Source organism: Lepisosteus oculatus, chromosome 21, assembly GCF_040954835.1.
Source record: "Lepisosteus oculatus isolate fLepOcu1 chromosome 21, fLepOcu1.hap2, whole genome shotgun sequence".
Taxonomy (NCBI): domain Eukaryota; kingdom Metazoa; phylum Chordata; class Actinopteri; order Semionotiformes; family Lepisosteidae; genus Lepisosteus; species Lepisosteus oculatus.
The window spans coordinates 4319216-4337845 of record NC_090716.1 but is presented as its reverse complement, the minus strand read 5'-3'; the positions used below and the strand labels follow the sequence as shown (position 1 = coordinate 4337845).

The following is an 18630-nucleotide window of genomic DNA, read 5'->3' as shown; positions in this document are numbered from 1 at the left end:
TTTTATTCATGTTATTGTATAAAGTGCATTGAGAAGCAACTGTTAAAGGCTTAATATAAAATAAAGATGATGATGATGATGATGATGATTATTATTATTATATCCCAGATTACACCTTCATCAGACTTGTTTGAGGGAGGAAATAGTCCTGGAGAGTCAAATATTAGATCAAACAGATCAAATAGGCCCTTGCAAATGTTTAACCCAGTAAATGCATCGTGGCATCTTAATACATCTAGGATACCTTTTTTTTTTTGCTGTGGTTTCCAATGCCTTTACTCAAAGTGCACTGGCCTTGAATACTGCTACTAATCAGAGAACGGTAAGAAGTAATGAGATGCTCGGATTGGACAGCATCTTTATTTTCCCGTATTGGCATGTACAAAGACCTTTAAAGAAGCACAAGAACTCAATCCTCGCTGCCATCGACGGGGTTCTCGATAACTTTCAGCAGCCAGCGCCTCATGCGGAACAGGTGAGTGTAGAAACCGTACTTCCCGTCTCTGTCGCAGCCCTCGCCCCACGACACGATCCCAATCTGATACCAGCGCTGATCGTCCGGGTTCTGGGAACAAAGCGACGCGTCAAATACTGTAAAAAAATGTCTCTTCCTCTCGCGGGCGCAAGCCCACAGGGTCCGCCTTACCGTACAGTAGGGTCCTTCAGTAATAGGCTGCGGCAACGCACATGGGGAACAAAGAAATCAAAGGTGCAAAAACGGAAAAAGTGCTGTAACCTCTTACTTCTGCTTTTCTCCCCAAGTTTCTCGGATGTTTTTCTTTTCAGAAAGAATACATAGCCTAAAACGCAGTGCTTCTCCATAACCAGATTTAATACTGTATATCATCTTTTCACCCCCAGTGAAACTCTCCATCTGATTCATTTACTAGGCTTGGGATCTAAAGGGCAAAATAATCACAGTGCAGGACTAAACTACCGTTGGGCTGCAAAAATAAATCTGTGTGGGCTTTTCGACCCTCTAAAGAGATCACTTTATTGGCCATATACAATTTCTTGCATTAGGAATTCGTCTTTTTGCATATCCCAGCTTGCTCTCCATGAGACACACAGACAAGAAGAGAAGCTTGGGGTCAGAGCAAAGGGTCAGCCATTTATACGGCACCCCTGGAGCAGTTGGGGTGAAGGGCCTTGCTCAGGGGCCCAGCGGAGTAGGATTCCTCTACCGGCAGCGTGATTTGAACCGGCAACCTTCCAGCCCCAGGCGTAGATCCTGAGCCACAGAGCCTTTCTCTAGCAGATCAGATGGAAGCAGAAAGTTTTTTCTCCTCACCTTAATATTATGTCGTTAACTTAGAATACCTACAGTGAAAAAAAATAAATTGGACAGCTTGAATCTTTGCTGCTGCCTCGCGTACCTTCATCACAAAGGGGCCTCCGCTGTCTCCTTCACAAGCGTCGCCTCTTTTTGAATCCTCAGGCTTGAACCCTATTACATGCAAAAAGATGGTGGTGATTATTGCGAACAGTCTTTGCACCCTCTTCCCACTTCTGCTCTGTTGTCTATCCAGCCAGTTTTGATGACAGCGTTTTCCTTAGAAGGACACAGCTGGAATGTAACCGGTCAGGACTGCACTCTGGATGATGGACACACAGACAGACACAGAGGCAGACAGACTGACAGATAGACGCACACGCACACACAGGGAGATCTTTGAGATGACAGGACATCTGTACAGAAACACCTCAGTTCAGAACTGAACTGTTTCTGCTACTGTTTTTTTCAATGTATATTTAAATGAAGAACAACAGCATTATCACTAAAAATATTTGCAAAACTTTCACTATGGGCCATAACGTTTTTTTTTATATCCCCAGCGTTGAGCAATTTAATTTTATGTTGAACAAATGCAAATGGGTTTCAAGACTTTTGGTTCTAACAAATCTCACTGTTCACTTCCGTCTTCCCACTTTTTACTACAGTTCTAAGCCACTAAGAAGCAGAGTTACATGTTAAGGAAAAAAAACGGAAGGACACAAAAAGCATTACAATGTGCAAAGTTTGCATGAATTGTTTTCCAGATTAACCAGGGTCTACCAGCTTCTGTTCCTTAAATTCAGGATGAAAATGCATTTCAGTTTGATTTTAAGGGTTTCTTATTTCAACAGCCAGCATGTTTTTTTGAGACAGTTGAAATGACCCCATAGAGGTGACGCTTGTCGGTCCTTGATGAGGTGACGCGCAGTACCTGCACAGAACATGTTGTCCGTGATCCGGATCGTTGTTGACGCGCGACAGGTGTCTTGATCCACAATCGGGAGGTGAATCTGCTGTAGTGTGGAGGGCAGGGAGGAGGGGCTGCTGGACCAGGTCTCAAACAGATTTCCCCATCCAGTTACCCTCCCCTTGAAACCAGCAAACATCAGGCTAGAGACCAACGAGACACAGCTTCAATGGGTGACATCAAGGCTCCGTTTTGGTACATTTGTGTTTCCGATCAGTAGAAATCTGACTCTGGCCTGGGGTCAGTACTTCTGACCTGATATGAGTGCATTTTAAACAGACACCTGCCGTAGGTGAAGTGTTAGAAACACCTGCTGTACGGGACATCTCAGAAATAAATGAAAGGTGGGGATAACATTATCAGGAATAGTCTACTGTACCATAAGTGGAAACATTTTCAATATGTAAGTAATGGTCACTCAAACCTCCAGTAAAGGTATTAACATAGGGAGACCATGGCTGTACCCAGACTATAACACTCCCTGTAACACTGCAGGAGTGCAGGACACTGCGTCCATTTTCTTCATTCGTCTCTAAACGTCACAGAACGGCACTGCGGCTCCTCGCGTCCCTACAGGTCTAATGATACTGATTCCTCTGAAGAAGTATATGAGAGAGATCGGTATTCTCGAGTTCTCACCACATTTCAGGTACATCATGTTTATATAATGTTAACCCGCCATATTTACAAGTTGAATTGGAAAATAAAGCGCTTAAAAAAGATTTCATTTTGAAGGCCGAACCACAGTTTCATGCTTGTATCAGAACTTTAGCAGCGGCGCTGTCTTACGTCTTTGCAACCTCTTTGGTGGGCAGGCAGATGGGAGCGATTCTGTCGCTGAAGGAGACTGGGTTCCTCATGTGCAGAAGAGCAATGTCCCGATTTAGATTAACCTTCCAGTCGTACCGCGGGTGGACAATTATCTTATCCAAAGCCACAATCTTTTCTTGGCCTTTTTCAAACCTGTGGATGGATAAACATATTAATAATAATAATAATAATAATTTTTATATAGTGCCTTTTAAAGAAGCATCTCAAACAGCTTTACAGTAGGTGTAAAAAACGGATTTCTCCTTGGTAGCAAATGGGCTGGTCTTATTGCCCTGGAGCACGTGTGGGGTGATCTGCCTCAGTGCCTCAGTGCCTCAGTGCCTCCCTTCTACAGTACATGGGGTACAGGATTAGAAGGACAGATATCTTAAATGTGACCACACAAGGTGACTACATGAAGGCTGTTGTGTTATTTAAAGTTATTACCCAGCTTGACGCTCATATATAGGTGATACAGTAGGCGAAAAGTGGCCCTGCTGTAAGCCCACTGACCACCTTTAACTGGTGGCCCAAAGCAGATAATACAATCGGAGATCTTGAATGTCTTTCATAATGCTACCGCTTCTGCTGAGTTTTCACTGTTAATGAAAGGCTTTCTCTGTATATTCATGACGCTTTTGGAAAAGGGGCATCAGTAACTACAGCGGCCAGGTTCACAGGAGCCGAAGAACCTTTTTTCCACTCTGCTTGCAGTACTTACTTGGCACGAGAGTGCTTGCCCAGACGAACGATGATGTCATTTGCAGTGAAGTTTTTGTCCCAGGGTGGGTATAAAATGCAGTGGGCTGCAGTCAGTATCCACTGGTCACTTAAGAGACTGGCCCCACATAACAGTTCCTGGGGATTCTTTCTGTACAACATCACCTGCCTGTGAAAGAGATGTGGTGCCTTAAAATGAAAAAAATAGTCTCCTAAAGAAACTAGACTATCTATAGGTCCTGAATAAATGAGTTTAAAAATGATTTGCCATTAAGGGCCAATTAAACATGGTTAAATTTCTGGTTCAGGTTTTGCTACATCATTAGCTGGATATAAACTGAGACATCCCTAAGGTGGTGGGCTTGACTGCTTGAGAAATGTTTCATTTGAATGGGTTAGGGTAGACAGGAGGTCCTTAGCATTGCACGCACAAGCGATTCCTGGGGCTTGCCAGCCTCCTAAGAGACTGCAGTGCTGCAGATCGGTGAGAGCTGGATCACTCCTCCAGCTGATTCTAACTGTGCTGTTGATGCAGTGGGACTCTCAGTGTAAATCCCAGCCAATGGCCAGGACAAGTAACAGTCAATAACAGTTATCGGGGGCAATTATTTGGGAAATAATACCAATTATTACACAATGAGTACAGAAGCATTTTTAATTTTACCATGGTGCACTGCCTTGTTCCGCTTCAACTCCCTTCACAATTCGACTGGCGATGTAAGATTCAGTGAGCTCTTTCTCAGTCGCATCCTGTTTATTTACCCGTTCAAACATTGGCCTGATTCCACAATCTGAAAGGGAGGGTATTTGGAGAATGCATCCTTTATAATAATACTGGCACATGCAGACAAGCCCTTCTGCCGGGAGCCTGCAGATCCCTATGACACAAGCTCTGAGCTCTTGCATGTCCCGGTCCTTATAAAGTTCCCTTTGGAATACCACAATGAAACCAAGCTGTGAGTATGGTAAACCTTAGAGCATAACGATAAAGCGGCCACAAAACATAGGTGGCTATGCTAAAGTAAAAGCAATGGGTGAAGAATACAGAGCGGAATGTTAGCTCTGAAGCGGGCAGATCTTCAATTAGCCAATCGACCAATCAATCTATCCATCACAAATCATTTGATTTGCAATAGTACCCATCCCAACACTCTGGCACAGAACACTTTACAGATTTCTATAGCAGATAACAATATAACAACAGCTGACCACGTGGGCATAGAGGAGAGGAAAACAAAACCCTCCAACGGATTAAATCAAACCTCTGGGGGTCCCAGGACCAACGATTTCCCTTTTCAAGGCAATGAATTAGTGGTACATTAACTGTAATAGATGATGATCAGCTTCACCAAAGGACAGAGCTGATATCATAAGCTACTCAGGGTAATCTGAATGAAAGCTGAGGTTTCATTGGTCTACCAATTTGGGTATGGTGTTCCAGGCTACGACTCTGAACTAATGTAATCTAATCTATTGATCATATATAAAGAAAAAAAAGCGTTGAAAAGGTTGTGCTTTCTGGAAAGAAAAGTATCTTTGTTCTTGCAAATAAAGGAAAGAAAAAAACAAAAATTGTGCCCCCACTTCTAAAAAAAATGTTCAGAGTCATTTAGTATTTCCTGAATGTTGTAGTGTCACGGAGGTAAGGTTACAGGATATGGATGTGTTGGATCCTGTGTTCATTTTCAGATCAGATCAATTCCACGCAGGACAACAGTCAATTCAGGAATGATTCCTGTGCCCAAGCTCTCCTCCTCCCTGTCCCTCTTTCCTTTCCACCTGGCACGTACCTGCCTCTCCTTGGCCAAAGCTATTGGGGTTGAAGAAGGTTTTATATGATCCAGCTGACACCGTCCTCCCAGAAATCTTTTCCTGATCATCCTGAAACTCGTGAAGAGGTTCATCTGTACAAAACCAGGTTAGGGGAAAGTTTTAGAATTGCACCAAACAAAACATGTTAGCTTGAATTACACCACAGAGCTATGCATTCCATTTTATAGGCAGGTTAGTGAAATATTTCAGATTCTTAAATGAAATATTTGACCGACACTTTGGGGGATAAAGAACTACATTTCTCGCTTCTTTCATCATGGTTTAATTATCTACAAATGGCTGTTTATCGGGGTATCATGTTATTGGCTCCAATAAAACTGTTAAGTGAGGCAGACAGAATGATTAATTTCACACTGTAGAAAGTAGAAAGAAAAGAAAAACACAACATTTGAGCTCCAAAGCCTTCTTCGGCAACCAACGCGTGCTGACACAGCTCTCCACGCTAATCCCTTCAGTTCTTATGTGGCCACGCTTTAAGTCGATGTGTTTCCTGGCACTTATCCATCCATCCGTTTTCTACCTGCTTTATTCAGCCCGGTGTTACAGGGATGCTGGATCCTAACAGGGCCAGCACTGGGCACAAGGTAGGATACGCCCTGGACGTGACGCCAGTCCCTCGCAGGGCACACACACTCACACCACAGCCAGGTTGCCCAGAAACCAACGAACCCCCGCCGCATGTCTTCGGAGTGTGGGAGGAAACTCACGAGAGCGTGGAGAGAACATACAAACTCCACACAGACAGCAGCCCAATTCAGTAAGGCGTCCTGGCACTTAACAACGGGGGGGGGAAACGAAGCGGTTTGAAATAAGCGAAGGAGGCCGTGCGCACACTAACCCTTCACATTGACGTTTCGGGTTTTTTTCCGGGTGCAGGGGAAAACAGAGTGCCAGGGGTTCCCCTGCCCCGACCTTTGCAGAGATTTTCCTGGTGCTGCTGAAATTTCCCAGAAGAGCTCCGTCTCACTCACCGCAAAGCGGGATGTCGCAGTACTCGAACGCGATTCGGGGCTTGTCGACAAAACACCACGGGCCTTCCAAATCTCCGTCGGGGTTGCGGCAATAGTTCTTCTCCAGCTGCACCTCGGGCAGGAAGTCCTTGCCGTGCCTGAGGTCCCGAGCCGTGGGGGAGCTCCAGCTCAGGCACGGGTGATGGGTGACAGTGGTGGAGATGTTGCCATTGTAATCAATACCCGCGTCCTTCAGGCACTCCCTCTTATCATACACCACCTTCTTACCGGGTACAGGTGTGGGCCTGGGAGGCTCACCTGAAGGAAATAAGAAACTGCGTTAAGCAACAAGCCTGGAGTGACAGGGCAGGGGCCTGAAAAGCCAGACCTGGAGCTGGGTGTGAATGGGCTTACCACATACTGAGATACTGCACTCTTCTTTCTTCACCAGGGGGTCTCTGGTGTAGCACCAGGGGCCCCTCGTGTCATTGTTGGGGTTCCTGCAGTAGTTCTGAACCAGGTCTTTATCGGGGTACATGGACAAGGTGAATTCCCTGTGAGAAAGGGAGAGTTCAGCAACAGCTCGATGAAGTGGTCAAGACAAACAAAGAGATGTCGCTGGGCTACACTAAAACCTAGTCTTTAGTGTTTCTGAAATTACCTCTCCGGCTAATCAAGAAGCCTGGAATGATGACTTTCCTGCGCTCTATAACCTTAAAGCAAAATAATGATTTCCTCTGTTTCTACTTTTCTTTTTTCTCTTTTTCTCTTCTTAGAATTGTCTGCAGCTTAAAGTGCTTGGAGGGTTGGAGGGTCAGTCTGAATCAGCTCATTATTGGCTTAACTGGACCAAATGAACAATGTTTCTCAGGCCTTCGAGTGCAGGGAATCTAAAAACCGCACAGATACACTGGTCCTCCTGGACCAGGATGGGATACTCCTGCTTTGGGTACATCGAGACAAGCAGAACAAAAGAAGCAGAAAGAAAGAGAATGTGATGGACACCTAGCCACACTTACTTTTTATGTGGGAAGTTACTGGACCAGTACTGACACTCCCTCCCACTTACAGTGACTGAGAGATTGCCTCTGTATTTGTCACCACTTCTTCCCATTACACACTTCCCTGAAAAACAGACAACAGTATCACCTTGATTAAAACACTCAGCACACTGACGCATGGTGAATTCATGGCAGTATGTGAAGTCCACAAACTCCTCGGTAGCACAGCAACTTTTCTAGGTACATAATATTACAGCATCTTTGTGAGAATCGAATGAGAACTTACCATCCAAGCAAAGCCTCAAAGACTCTATTTTCTTTGAATTTCTTTTACCTTGGTCACCTTCACAAGCTAAAAATAACAGAAGAAGGGTTAACAATACATTGAACAGAATCCGTACACATACAAGGCTGGTCAGATAAAGTCAGACTTTTTTTTGTTTACAGAATGGATATATGAAATGACATTTAAATACATCTAATCACATCAATGTAGATGACAGTCTCCTTCTGATTAGAATTTACTAATACCATTCACATTTAGAAATATACAAACAATAAGAACACAGAAAGACATTGATTTAAATTAAAAAATAATAAATGATCTTCAAGGGGACATTTTTATGTCATTTAACTTAAACACGTTAAAGGTATTTTAACGTGTGATGTTCAGTTTCTGATATCATGAACTGTAGCTCAGTTATCATTCAATTGACATGAAGAACTCTGAAGGAGAAAACAGCAATCCTATGTTTGAATTACAAAAAAACATATTTCTGACATAAACAGTTTATTGTTGATAACAAATATTCTATATTTTGTAATATGTTATATTAGATAACAACAAATATCAAAACAAATTATTATTATGTATTATAATTATATTCAAAGGAACAAGTGATAGGTTTATTCCATGCTGAAAAGAGACGAGAGAAAACGCAACGTTTTGAAGGCTTCAAAGCCAAAACGCTGTGTTTTTTTTCTTCTCTTTTCAGCATGGAATAAACCTATCGCTTGTTCCTTTGCAGACTACGCATGCTGACGCTGCTACCCACCTGAACTACTTATAATTATATGTTTGGGGCTCAGCAGTTGTTATAGCGTTAATTTAATAACAGCAATCCTTTTTTAATCTGGAAGTTAAAATTTTGTGGAGTTTGGAAGACATGAATTTAAGAAAGGGGGGGACAATCCTTACCCAAATATTTTTTCCAAAAGTCTGCCTGAATAAAAAAAAATAAAGAGAAGCAAATATAAATTAAATTATTCCAAGATGCAGTGTCAAGTCCAAGACGACAAACAGTTTCCTGTCACCCAGTAGCTAATGTGGCTAACATTATCCTAAAAGGAGACGGGCTCCTAGCAAAGGCTGGTGGTGACTCAATGACATTGGCACAAACAACACACTTTCCCCGAGAAACAACTTCAAACCGCCTTGGAGATCAAACCTGAAGAGCAGGACAACACCAGTAGCCTCCTCAGAGACAAGGCCTGCAGCAAATAAAGGTGACCAACTGCAGATGTCAACCCATGAACACAACACACAGCTGAGAATACAGTATGTTGTGCTGAAAAAGGCCTCAGCTTTCTGTGCCACTGGAAAGCATTCTGTGGCAAAAAACAGATCTACAGGCATGATGGATTACATCTGAATGAGATGGACACTAGTTGGCTTATGGTAAGGACCTATAGAGACCGTTTAATACACTTAAACTAGGATGGATGAGGAGTCCAAATAAAAACTGTTAACAAGATGTACATGGAATACAGTAAAAAAAAAAGTGAACCCAAACACAAGGACTTGAGCTGAGAGCTAACAGTGAAACAGAATTCAGAGGACACGAGTAAAAACTATTGAGAAGTGCATTGAAGACCAGGAGAAACCTCTGGAACAAGGCCACACTGTACAAGCTGACACCTTGGATTCGTTCAAGAAAACAGCTGGAATGAGATCCTTAGATCACCTTCTAACTACTAAATGTTGTTAGTTTCACTACTACCAACTAAATGAGCCAGATGGGTCAAATGCTTACTTACTGTTTCATTTCAGTAACCTTTACAATATGTGCTTAAGACAATGAGGCTAATATATTTGCCAACTTAGTATTCTGTGTTTGACATGCGCATTTTAGGATATCGTGAGATTTGAAGAGAGAGCACAACAAAATTTTCCATTATGAGCGATTAAAAGACCCTCAGCATAAAAGTAAATTTAAGAAATCTAAACGGGAGTTTGCAATTTTGTAAATTTTGGGAACTCACTGTCCGGGTGTTGTCCTCAAAGATTTCACGGGCCTCCTCGTGGTCACAGATCTCTTCCAGACACTCTCGTTCCATATTGCCTGGCTTAAGTTCTTCAAAAACGGTGTTTGCACGCCGGCCACGGGTCAAAACCATGGACGCTTTCTGTCTGTTGAGGAATACTAAGATCCCACAAAATTAATAGCAAGGAAAATGTGAAGTTGCCATTATTACATAAAAACCATGTCAAAAAATTTTGGTCATTTCACACGATAGATTATATAAACTTTGTTGCTGATTTCTTTGGGGAAATGATTACCCTGTTCACACTGTTAATACTACACAAGAAAATCAAATGTAAAGAATACAGGCCTCCATCTACATCTTCACAATGCTGAATCACTTGGTTGGATTTAAGACAGATTTTTGGAAGGATTTTTTGGGATTGTTGCTTACAATCAAGACATCGAAACTTTAACGGACTTTGCTGTCTTCTCGGCAGCCATCATGTTAACTGTCATATCTCTGCAGGACATAATCAAAAATGTTCCTGCTTTTACTCTTTTTCTGGGGTGTTCGAAAATCAGATAAAATCTAAACCATCTGCGCACAGTCCATGTTACTATGTGTCCGCCCTGTAATGATCTTTAACTAAGAGGACACTTCTTCACTTTTTTGCTGAGACTCTCAAGCAGAACTAAAAAACCAGCCTTGACTTGCAAGCAATGGACAATCAACACCCCAGCCGGAAAAAAAAAAATCTTACCATTTTCACAAAGAGAGATCTGGACAAAAGATGCACACAGGACACTGAAAATGAGAACCACGGACATTCCACCCATTGCTACTGATGTCTAGAGCCTGAACAGGGAGCTGGGACAAACCTACAGACACCCACCACCAAAAAAAAAAACAGCTCAGCCTCCTGGTTAATATTGAATCCAGAATCCCAAGAGGAGAAGAGTGTCACAATTCACTGGGAACACTGATCGCTTCCTGTTCATAGTGAAAGGCAGAGTACAATTCTAAAGGTGGCCATGAAAAAAATGTATTATAACAGTGTTTACTTGCACCTTATTTCTAATTCTAATGTGACCATATCTAAAGGAAAAAGCACTGCGCTTGTGATGAAATTAACTACAAAGCTTTTTGCTCCATCTTTCGAATAGGGGTGGGTTAATTAACTGGCAATCCCAGTGCTTAAAATCTTCTGGTTCCCCCGATTTCATTTCTCCTCTGATCTTACTCAACTTGAACCCATTATTTGGATAAGAAAATCAAATCACCGTTTTTTAGGGTTTTCAGTTTCTATTTCCAAAGCACTTGTCAAACACACAGGAATCGGATCGCAGGATCCTGGAGTTGCTCAATCACTGCTTTTAAAAGAATGAAATGCTTGATTAACATGGCGTCGTGCGACACAACGCGGTTGTTTCTTGGCTCACTTATGTTAACCCTCCCTGACCAGACAGCCACACGGGTGATTATCATGCAAGTAGGGCTGTCCGGATAAATTTCCAGAGGAATACATTGTCTTCCAGCTTTTGTTAGTTTTCAATCCAATAACAGGTTTATCTGATTAATTAACTACACAAAGTAAACATTTTCATGGGACTTGAAGTCATTTTGTTTGCAGCTGGGCTTGACTTAACCAGAACCAGGGCCCCTGTTTTTTTTCACCCTTAATTGCATAACAGGAATTTTAAAATACATGCAAATAGCAAGGGCCTTGAAGTACTTAACATCCCCATGGACTCATACAATTAACAAAACTGGATTAGTATGCAAAATGTCTACTTCAACTATTCAGTATCCCACTTGATTGTTAATAATTTGAAAAGAAAACAAGCAGGGAATGTAGTTCTTTAGTGGATTCAACGATAGCAGGAACAGCAGCTCAAAAAAGGGCTGTTTATTGATTTTCCTTCATGGCCTCACTGTTTAAATATTTGTGTGCAAATATTGGATGACTCCCATTGCAGGAGAAGAGAAAGGCAGGTTTACAGCAATAATAGCAAAGCTCCAGAGAAGCTCCAAATCCCACAACCAAAGGCAAGGACAGTTTGTTTCTGACCCATTTTGAATACAACACATGAAAGATATGTAAGAGAAGCCTGTATAATGCATGAGGCAAAAAAGCAAACATTTTGAAATACTCATAATACATATGAAGTTATAATGTAGTTCTGTACATACTGTATACACCCCTTCTGGGAGAAATGTACAGCATGGTAGTATGGAAATTGTGTAGAACAAACCCTTTGAATACCTTAGAGTAAAGCTCAATGGGTCTGTGGGTGTAGGTTAACCTCTTAATTTAAAGACACAAAAGCAGTGTCTGCGTCAAATCAATACAGTCTCATTCATTTGTTGATGTTTCTTTTTGTGTAACAATACACAATTGTAACACTTTTTTAGAATACTTACTCCTTAATAATTAAATAAAAATGTGGATTGTTCATTTGTTCAGACAGAAAGGCAACACAGTTCAGTGTATCTGAAGTTAGGGCAGGAAGTGTTTGTGCAAAACGTGGACAATGTCAGCATTACGAAATATTTAGCCTTTTAAAATACTTCTAGGAAGACATAAAACAAGAACAAGAGGATACATAACCAGATACAGTATTTAGTTTGAATAGAAAAATATTTAACAAGAATTACTTAATTTATTTTTCCTTAAAGAACTGTCAGAATTTAACCCACTGAGATTTAATTTTCAGTGCAATACATCAAAGGAACACTGAGTACGCAGATGATAACATGAGACAAGGTTCACTTTGCAGGTGAGTCAATATTTGCAAAAATCCAACCACTACTGATATGGTCATCTCACCAGAAACAACAGATCAGTAAAAATTGTTTTTTGCTCAGTAAACTAATTTACTTTTGTTAGCTATCATTGCAAATCAGGTTGTATCACTGAAAGAGTAGTCAGATTAAAGTATAATGAAGGGAGTAAGGCAAGAGATTACAAAAATATTTTTAAATCATTTAACCAAAGAATTCTAAAATATGCCCATTTTTTCATTGCTAATTGATTGATTCTTAAACATTAAAGACCAAAATAAAATAGCTGGTGTGTGTTGAGAATTAGCACACAAGAACCATCCAAAAAATATCTTGTTAGTTTTAATGACAAATTCAGCAATTAACAGTTTATTAACACCTCACGATCCTGTCTCAATTTCTACAGTCTCAGCCACTGAATTTAGCCCTTCATCCTCCTGTAGAATCACAACATTACTGTGAGATTTATCCTCCTCAACGATGATGCACTTGTTGTGCGAATCGGAGATGATGATTTCTATGATGTCATCATTCAGCTGGATGTGGCCTCTGGCCTGACCTTGCACAGTCTGGCCAGTTTCGGTCGAGGAGCCTACTACTCCTTGGAGAACGTGCTCGGCTCCGAATGCCAAACTGTTCTCAAACGGATTTGAAGTGCTTATCAGTACCTGTCCTTCATCTGCAACGGGCATCATTGTCACAGCATCGATAGCATGAACATACACCACTTGCTCTTCTTGGGGCTGCACGCTTGCTTTCTTATCTGCACGAGGTCTCCTGCTGGTTTTCCTGGTTACCTTCTTAGGCCTGCCCTTCGAAGGGGCAGAGTGATCTGATTCCAGAGCTGCCAATGCCTCTGCCAGCTCCCCGGCAATTTTCTCCTCTTTCCTTTTGTGGGACAACTGGTGGCGGACCAGGCTTTGCATTAGGGTGTAGCCCGCCCCACACGTCTGGCACTTGTAGGGCTTTTCTTCCAAGTGGCTCTTCTGGTGCCGGCGCAGCTTGGTGGCCAAGGTGTAGGCCTTTCCACACTGGTCGCACTTGTAAGGGCGGTCTCCAGAGTGAAGGCGCTCGTGGGCTCGTAGGGTGTGGGGGTCACGGAGGGCCTTTCCACAAACAGGGCAAAGGTAGACCTCCCCGGTGTGGGAGATCAGGTGCCTCCTGAGCTCAGGTATCTGTGAAAAGCGCTGCTCACAGTACTCACACTTATATGGTTTCTCCCCAGTGTGGATACGGAGGTGCCCCAAGAGGTTTCCTCTCTGCCTGAAGGTTTTCCCACAGTGAGAACAAGGATAGGGCCTCTCGCCGGTGTGTAACCTCATGTGGTTCTTCAGGGAGCCAGAGTTGGCCAGCTCCTTGTCACAGACGGTGCACTTGCAGGCCTTGGACACCTTGACGTTGAGCTCCTTCATGCGGTGGATCTCCTTGTGGATGCGCAAGGAAGGGCGCCGTGCAAAGGACTTGCCGCAGATGTCGCAAGAGAATGGGCGCTCCCCCGTGTGCAGCACCTCGTGCTCCTTCAGGTCCCGCTTCAGCCCATAGGTCTTGTCGCAGTGCTGGCACTTGAAAGGCCTCTCCCCCTTGTGCTGCAGGACATGGGCACGGAAGCTCTCCTGAGAGCTGTAGCTCTTGCCACACTCGTTGCACAGATAGGGCTTGTAGTCCCGGTGGGTGAACTTGTGCTTCTTCAAGTGGCAGAGCTGGAAAAAGCATTTCTCGCACTCATCGCATTTGTATTTTCGTTTCCTGGCATCGCTGGCCTGGGAGATGTCTGGGCTCTCAGCGCTTACAGAAGATTCCCGTTCTTCCGAGGGACTTCCTATGGTATCCAGGATGTCGGCACCCAATTCCCGAACTGCTTTGCTGTTTTTCCCCTCTTCCACGCTGGCCTCCCCCCATCCTCCTTGCTCATTCTCCGCATCTTTCCCTGCAGCGTCCTCCTTACTCTGCTCCGCTGCGTTCTTCTCTCTCACCTGTCGCTCCAGCACCCTCATCTTGCGCTCCTGCAGACGCTTCTGAATTCTGCTGACCAGCGTGTGCACTTTCCGGGGTTTGGCAGCCAGACGCAAGCTGGCCCTGAAACCACCTGTCCCTTCCTCCCCGATTCTTCCGCCCTCCTCCGGTTCCTTGTGTGCACCCTCCACCTGCGGCGTTTCCGTCACAGAATCCCCATCGCCCCCCAGTGCTGCTTTGGAAGGCCTGTCTGAGGACGCACCCGGGTTGTTTAGCGCCTCAGGAGAGCCATCCTCGTCTATTTGTGCAGAATCTGTCTCTTCGGAGTCACGGGGTAAATGATTTCTCGAATCCTTCTTACAGATTTGAGACAGTCGTCTTTTACGGTGAAGTCGCTGCGGTCTGTGCTCTTCTACTGCTGCCCCGGACTCTTTGGGAACTTCCTGTACGGCAATTTCAGGGGTTCCACATGCCTCGGATGGACCTGCATGAGCTCCTTGAGGTTTGGGTACAGCCTGTTCATGGCTTTCTTTCGGATCTGTAAAAAGATTTAACCAAACACACAATCACCTCAAATAAAACGGAAACAAATTTAATTAAAACTAAAGGGGGGCACCCGGTTAGTTTCAAAAGATTAGAATTCCTTCGAACACAGTTCAGTCAGTCTATTCCACATTACATTCACTGTTTCAGCTGACACCCCAACTTTTTTCAAGGAACATCTCGATGAGAACATTGGATCCACAGGGATCCAACCACCAAACTGGCCAGATGATCCAAATAGCCTCCTCTCGTTCGTAACCTTTCTTTTGTCCTCAGATATTGTGACTAGAGTTGTTGATCTCAGGGGACCGTCTCCCAGCATTGTTACCTGGTAGCCGCGGAACCTCCTCAGTCTCGGAGTCGAGAGCTTCCCCCCGGGCGTGGCGCTCCTCGGTCTTGACGGTCTCGTCTTCGCTCTGTGCCTCCTGGCCGCGCGTTCCTTGGCCTTCCTCGGCCGACACCTCTCCCTCCTCTCCCGGCCTGAGGAGCAGCTCCACTCCCGGCTCGATGTCCTCAAGCGCCTTGACGTACGGCCTCCCGCGCAACCGAAGCACGCACGCGTTCCACTCTCCCTCGCTTCCGGCCCTGCAGGCAAACCTGGGCATGGGAGAAAGGGCGGGAACTGTGTGGGCATGCAGATGGATCCCTCGATACAACAGGACCCAAGAATGAGGATTCCCATGATCAATAAAATAAGACACGAGACATGGCTGGATGACAGCAAGGAGTCCTTCTCCAGGCCCTGGAGATGCTTAGCAATGAGTCTTAGCAACTGGATTCTTTGTGCTCCTCTATAACTCAGATCTTATAGGCCTTAAGGATGAGAATTGTATTTTCCCCAGCTGACTTGATTCTTGTGTCTTGTGTCTACAACTGCGTTCCCAGCCTTGGCCCTGGAACCCACACACCTCTGGGTTAAACTCGTTAGAGCACCGAGTTAAATAATCAAACCCTTAATAGACACAATCACTGGTTTAATTTGACACGTTTGTTTTCAGGTCCTTTTCTGATCCCCAAAGGTAGGGGCTTGCCTTTGAAGTAGTGTGCTTCTTGAGTTACTTCAGATCGCCGGTTCCTGGGTTAAAAAAGAAAACCTTGCAAAGATTCCAACCAAGCAACTTCCTGGTTCAATGAAAGAGCTCAGCTGCAGTGCACAACAAGCCGGCGTGTGGGTCCCCAGGACGAGAAATTGGGAACCTCCAAGCTAGAGGAATTTTTCTTATTCAAATTACCTTATCCAGTTACCTGCCTCCTCGAGAGGAAGAGGGTCTATAGTTTGCTCAGAATTCAGTCCCCTTCCCTGTTAAAAAAAAAACAATTAGGCAGACATAAATTTTGACATCTTCACAGTTTTATTTGAAGTAGATAATGAAGATACCAAATGTGCAGTACAGCCACCTGCTGGATGCTGAACCCATTACACTTAGGTTTCTAGTCCTCAAGCTCTCAGGGTTTGTTTTACTAGTAATAACATCATAAACTGGAAAACACTATAGCTGGAATTAACCTTAAACGCTATAAAGATTTTATTGATTTACAAAACTGCTGTTTACATGTCCTCGAGTGGCACAGTGGTGCTGTGGTCAGCACTGCTGCCTTGCCATGCTGGGGCCCTGGGTTCAATTCTGGCCCTGGGGTGCTGTCTGTATGGAGTTTGCATGTTCTCCCTGGGTTTGGTTTCCTCCCGGGGTCCAAAGATATTTTGATGGGTTAATTGCCTTCTGTAGAAACTGTCCCTGGAGCGAGTGTGTTTGTGTGTCCCTGCAATGGGCCGATATCCTATCCAGGGTGCATCCTGCCTTGCCCCTGTTGCTTGCCAGCATAGGTTCCAGCTTTCCTATGACCCTGAGCTGAATGAATCGGTTAGAAAACAGATGGATGGATGAACTCGTACCAGACCTACCTCTTCAGTCTCATCCACACCGGTGGGATGGGCGCAGTTCTCCAATGGCCCAAAGAAAGCTCCTTTGTGCACGGCCTTGCCCACACACCAGACGCCGATGCAGCTGCCCCGTGCCAGCGAAGGTCCCAGCGCCAGCCCCGGGGGCAGGGTGCGCAGGAGGGCGGGGCAGGGGGACTCTGGGTCCGGACTGGAGCTCCTAATGCACCGCAGGACCCCGGCAGCTGGGCACTCCCCCCCAGAGCCTTCTCTGCAGTCATCACAGGCTACGTGCAGACGGGTCACACAAGCGATTCAATTGTACAAATCAAGCACAACAACAAGGACAGAGGAATACTGCAGAGGAGGCCCAGAATGAAACAGAAGAAAAGCTGAAAATCACAGAGGCGATGCTACCAGCCGGCCACAGCACTTAGTACAGAGCACGTTTCGCCTTAAGGGGGGCTTGGCACTATAGCTGGGCTGTGCTCTTGACATCTTTCGATTGAACTGTCAGCTCCAGTCACTGCTGGTCATCTAAATGCACACAGGTTTAGAGAACAAGCAGCGTATAATTCCACACTGAAAACTAACAAGAAAAGTGAAAAAACTATGTTTCGGTCGTGGATGCTTGGGGGAACGCAGAAGAGTACAGGAATACTATGCTAAGGGGAGCTGGGAAGACAAAAGACAGGCTAACGAGACGAGACTGGGTCATACCAAGAGGAAATGGTGCTGAAGAGGTAAAGATCAACCATTTGTACAGTATATGATTTTTACTGTTAAAGAATCTTTTTTATGCATTTTAGAGAACAGGAAACAAAAACTGACCGACTATGATAGTTTAGTCGCAGTCTGAACTACACATCATTATGATTTTTTGTAACTAGGCATGTTTTTCACATACATTATTAGGAGCTTACTCTGTGCATACATACTTTCCTTTATTCGTGTTAATGTGATTAAAATGTACACGAATTGCTGAAGTACAGGACCCCACGCTCACGCTCTGCGCATGCGCCGTATCGTGACGCGTTTAGGATCACAGAAACTGAACACTGCACGAAGGCGTTAGTAAGTTGCAACTTAACAGTTGGCAGAAAACAGCACTGGATGTTTTCAGCATAGGGTGCATAGTGTCAGTATACAACTACGGGCAAACACATTTTAAACTCATTACATCGAACATGAAACTACGTCTCTGCACAACCTATCATATCAATACTGATGTTTACTGAATGATTGCTTAAACAAAACTGTACTCACACAACGTTTTCTGATTCTTCGTAAAAATGCTCCAGCTCGTCTCTGTTTTTCGTGACATTACACTTCCTGTATTTGAACTTGTCTTGCGCTGAGCCTTATGAGAAAACCTTAGGCTCCTCTTTAGCTAAATTTAAATACTGTATATGAATAATTTCAAACAGTCTTAGGTAACAAATAAACAGTGTCAACAGTGAGGCCCTGGACAAAACAATCAACTGAAGACTGAAGGCTATTTTTATATTTTAATGCATACCGGACTGTAGTAACAATAATGTAAATTATTTAAGTAACCCAGGGTTAGATTTCTGTCAAGTCTTGGCCATTTCTGTTTCGCTTCTAAAGTCTTCTCTGTCTTTCATCCCAAACTCCGGGAAAATCATCGCTCTCCAGCCAAGATGGAGACC

The 18630-nt window shown here is 44.0% G+C and overlaps 2 protein-coding genes across 2 annotated transcripts; both read right to left on the bottom strand.

Annotated features, from left to right (window-relative positions):
• Positions 1 to 341: 341 nt before the first annotated feature.
• On the bottom strand, positions 342 to 10698 carry f2 (coagulation factor II (thrombin)). Its single transcript, XM_015338562.2, has 14 exons — positions 10565 to 10698; positions 9820 to 9980; positions 8756 to 8780; positions 7844 to 7909; positions 7576 to 7681; positions 6971 to 7110; positions 6578 to 6874; positions 5564 to 5677; positions 4438 to 4564; positions 3775 to 3942; positions 3033 to 3206; positions 2208 to 2386; positions 1377 to 1447; positions 342 to 565 (listed from the first exon to the last, which is right to left on the bottom strand). Exons 1-14 carry the CDS (start codon positions 10638 to 10640, stop codon positions 410 to 412), a joined length of 1860 nt encoding a protein of 619 aa, XP_015194048.2. The 5' UTR covers positions 10641 to 10698; the 3' UTR covers positions 342 to 409.
• Positions 10699 to 12910: 2212 nt separating this feature from the next.
• On the bottom strand, positions 12911 to 18623 carry znf408 (zinc finger protein 408). Its single transcript, XM_015338615.2, has 5 exons — positions 18227 to 18623; positions 16985 to 17247; positions 16314 to 16381; positions 15410 to 15678; positions 12911 to 15076 (listed from the first exon to the last, which is right to left on the bottom strand). The coding sequence occupies exons 1-5, from the start codon at positions 18282 to 18284 to the stop codon at positions 12966 to 12968; spliced, it is 2769 nt and encodes a 922-aa protein (XP_015194101.2). The 5' UTR covers positions 18285 to 18623; the 3' UTR covers positions 12911 to 12965.
• Positions 18624 to 18630: the final 7 nt, after the last annotated feature.